This window comes from Gavialis gangeticus, unplaced genomic scaffold (assembly GCF_001723915.1).
Source record: "Gavialis gangeticus isolate Ggan-Ray unplaced genomic scaffold, GavGan_comp1, whole genome shotgun sequence".
In the NCBI taxonomy this organism is placed as follows: domain Eukaryota; kingdom Metazoa; phylum Chordata; order Crocodylia; family Gavialidae; genus Gavialis; species Gavialis gangeticus.
The window spans coordinates 153,370,929-153,375,000 of record NW_017729032.1 but is presented as its reverse complement, the minus strand read 5'-3'; the positions used below and the strand labels follow the sequence as shown (position 1 = coordinate 153,375,000).

At 40.4% G+C, this 4,072-nt stretch overlaps 1 protein-coding gene and 1 long non-coding RNA gene across 12 annotated transcripts in view; one reads left to right on the top strand and one right to left on the bottom strand.

Annotated features, from left to right (window-relative positions):
* The window catches only part of INPP4A (inositol polyphosphate-4-phosphatase type I A), a 240,036-nt gene that overhangs the window by 17,159 nt on the left and 218,805 nt on the right, over positions 1-4,072 (bottom strand). For all 11 annotated transcript variants that reach the window (XM_019524587.1, XM_019524585.1, XM_019524591.1 and 8 more), the window contains 2 exons: positions 3,489-3,601; positions 2,449-2,603 (listed from right to left, as the gene is read on the bottom strand). In XM_019524587.1, the coding sequence (XP_019380132.1) occupies positions 2,449-2,603; positions 3,489-3,601 (268 nt within the window). The remainder of the gene's footprint in view (positions 1-2,448; positions 2,604-3,488; positions 3,602-4,072) is intronic.
* Positions 1-4,072, top strand: part of LOC109302774 — a 19,548-nt gene that overhangs the window by 10,484 nt on the left and 4,992 nt on the right. The gene's annotated exons all lie outside the window — the stretch shown is intronic.

Here is a 4,072-nt window from a genome sequence, read left to right as displayed (position 1 = left end):
GGCACAGCAAGCAAATAAGGTGTGGACTCTTCCATTTTTGTTTTACTTATGGAGGCTTCCTGGAGGAGTAGGAGTATCAAACATATGGCCCATGGAGTCATTCCACATAGCCTGTTGGCCTACCAGCAGGCTCCCAGAAGTTGGGAGCGTAGCCAGTGGTGGGTGGGGCTGGCTGTGGGCCTTGGTGGACACAGCCCTTGGAGGCCGGTGGACTAGTGAACACTGTGAAACAGCCCTTGGATGCCCTGCAGAAACCAGACCCACTGCCACCGTAGCGGTGGCCACACCCACCACTCACCCTATGGCAGATCTGGTTTAGCAGGAGTCCTGCAGTCTGGATACAGATGGGCGGCCACGTAAGTTTAACACCTGTCTTAGAGTCTGTGAATGTGTGGAGTGCATGTGTCAAAATGGAACCATTAATAGGTCCTTGAAAGCAAACCTTTAAGTCAATTATCTAAATCAGGAAGTTTAATCCAGGTTAGAAAGTTGTTGCCCAGAGCTGTCCTATTGTGTACCGTTGAGCAACATGCCTGTTTCATTCTTGTCAATGTTTTTGCTATTGTGTTTGTGAGGAGAGGGGGCAAGAATAACAAAATAGCAGTTAATGTGAAATAGTCAGTGAAATTTAAGGAGATTTACGTTAATGAGCTATGAAGATAACTACCTTGGTCTCCACACTTCCTGAAGACTAACAAGGTAAATTTTGTCCCCCTCCTTTAAGCGATCTCTTTTGGCCAAGGATCTAAGATGGGAGTAGACAGTCAGTTATGTCTGTCAACAGTTAAGATTGTTGCGGCTGGCATGTCAGACAGCATCTTAAAGGAAAACAGTCTCCCAAGTGGAAAATCAACAGAAAATTATTTCAATTATTTCTTGTGTCCCCCCTCCTCATTTGATTGGATAATTTGCTGAATTAACTTGATGTTCTAAAAATCATTGTTAAACTACTAATCTACTGAGTCAACCCCAACTGTGACACTGATTTGATAACTGCATTGTTCATTTTTTACTACTTTGGGGAAATGATAGGGATTTAGCTAACACAATACATTTGTCTAATATTGTATTTGCTCATTGATTATCCTTTTAAATAGTTTCTTAAATAAGTATCTATTAAAATCATACTGGGCTGATTTTTCTTTCACATTTGCAACTGAGCTGAAAATTCAGAAGCAAAGGTACTTACATGAATTATTTGAGAACCACTTAGCACTGCTTCTAAATAGATAATTTTATCCCTGATAATGCTGTACCAAGGTATCTTTGTTTCTAACAGCAAGGGATGACTCCTTTCTGAATGTCCCTTTTTCACATCCAGTATTTATACATCCACTAGCAAAAAGCCCTTAAACCAACTGAGGGTATTAAAGGCTACTGGCAGACCTAGGAGTGAAAACACTCAAAAACAAAATTTACCACTGTTAAGAGGCTGTAGCTTCTTTCATGCAAGGTATATTCTTTTTAGGCAATTGAAGATTAAGAAAGGGTCAAACAGCAAAAACATACAGAAAGGATAAGAGAATTGAACACTCTATAGAGAAATTTGGTGAGAAGACACACAGTACAGTACATTCAGTAAGAGTGAATGTTGAAAACAGGACTCAACAGCATTGTTGAACTACATCGATAGACTAAAACTGGGTTTCTTATCCTTTCTTTTGGTATGCGAAATACAGAGTTTTTCAGCAGTGCTTGAAACAAGGCATTGAACAACAGTAAACAGGTTTTCTTTTTAGTACAGTATTGAATTCTGCAAACACGTCTGCTGCTTCAGAATACAGAACATTGTTAGATTGATATGACAAAAGCACACTGACAGGTTGTGATGGAGTTTGGTTGCTGTATCATGAGACATTCATATTCACAATTTGCCTAGTGAGCAAACTGTTTCACTGATAAGGAAGTAAGCATAGCAAACCAGTGCAACCTGCAGATGTGTATCCTTCCTAGAGCATCAGTAGGATAGAGGTCATCTCTGAGAAAACCACCCGATCAAAACTGGATTAAAAGGCAGCAGCACCATGGCAGCCAAAGAAACATCAGGATTATGCAGGTTTTGAAGGGACATCAGCCTTCTGTTGTCAACTAGCAGCTCAGCACTGAGTCTGCTTGAAAATTTGTTCATACACAATCCTTTGAAAACTTCCTATACACTGCTGACAACTAATGGCACAAACCTTTTTTGGCCCTTGCTGAAGAGCATATCATACAAATCTGGCAACAATCAGTTTTATGTTGCACAGGTCAATGAACACTATTTTCTGACAGAAAAAAAAAGATTGGAGAAGCAGCTACTTGTATTCTGCGGGGTTTATTTTACTTTATATATATATATATTTTTTGATAGAACTGACCCATATCCAAAAAAAAAAGAGAGCCACCCATCTGCAGTTTACATGGATCCTGCATTAGGAATAAGTGACTAGCAAGCAATTCAGCTCTTACCTCCTCATGCACTCCAGAGCCTGGGTGAAAACCTGGGGAGCCATTCCATGTTCATGCTGCAGGATCAGGCACTGCTCTAGGGTCACGGACATGGCTGTTCTGTCCTTGGCACTTTTACAGCTTGTAAATCGAACACCATTTAGTCGGCGGCATATCTAGAAATAGAATACACAATTCATCACTTTTTTATGGAAAAACACTGACAAAGAGATCACATTCCCTCCTCTGGAGTAATACCAATAAGATTTTTGATCAACTCATTTTACTGACATATTAGAAGACATATTACTACAGCTAGTACTAGGAGGAATGTGTCTCTAGTCACCGGTGGTGTGGGACAAAAGGAATGTAAGATTGGAAAGGATTTCCTGGGCCACTGAGTCCAGTCCCTTGAGTTTGTGGGTAATTGTTAACCAGAGGAATCCCCAATTCAAACCCTTACAACTACCAGGGCTGATAGCACTAATGCCAAGAACACCCCATATAAATAGTCCTAGGTAAAAGCAGGAGAGAGAAGGAAATTACCGAGCCCTTGCCACTGCAATGACATGGAAGTAGTTGGTCATTATGTGCTCAGAAGTTCCTATCTTATGCTTTATGTTATAGAAGAAAGCAAAACCCCTATAACTTGTGTTAGTCTGACCTAAAAGAAAAATTTCTCCTAAAGCTGTTTTGAAAAGATACATTAAACCAAGATGGGAATAGCCATTTTTTTTAATTTTAGTAAATATTTTTAGAAGTGTTCAATCCATTTTTTCCTGACATCTTCTTGTCACAATGCTATTATTCTCAGGGCTGGTGTTGAATGGCACTAACCCATACTAAAGCAGTGACAGCATTTAAAAGGAGATGCTTTCCTTTTCCACCTCTCAACTTGGAAGTGTGAGGAAGGGAGCACTTTAAATTTACTTGCAAGGGAATGGAGAAATTTGGAAATACAAGTGAAAATAAAAACACACATGTGAAAAAAGAAAGGGGAATATGTATTGTACACATTTAAAAGACCATAAGATTGTAAAAATATTTAGAATAATGAATACCTCAGCAGCTTGCCAAAGAATATCAACATTTTTATTTTTCCTTGCATGTACATTCTGTCCCAGAAATCTTAACAGTTCAGGCAGGCACGTCTGACTACGAGATCGAGGTAGGCCTACAAAATAAGAACAACTCTTTTACTGGTGTGCTCAGTTTCTACACATGGAAGGTTCATCTCAGTTGTTAGAAACAGTGCTCCAGCTAGAAACAGTGTCACGATCTCTACAATGCATCAGAATTTCATAATAGCTAAGTCTATTACCAGCAAACTGAATTACAACTTTACTTAAAGCTAAATTCAATTTGACAAATATTTTAAAGTGGTACTTGGCTTAAATACTATACAGCATAATAAAAATCACTCATATTTCTTCCTTCCAGAAGCCATGGGGTAATGGGACCCAATGTTTTTGGCACGAGTACCACAAATTAAGCATCATGCCCTCCTGAGTGACACTCTGATCCCCAGAGCTGTCCCTAGGGGTGTGCAGGGCCTGGGGCACGTCAGGGGTGGGGGTGAGGACCACCTGTAGAAGCTGGCAGCAGCATCAACAGTGGGGGGGGGGGGGGGGGGGGGTGGCGGGGG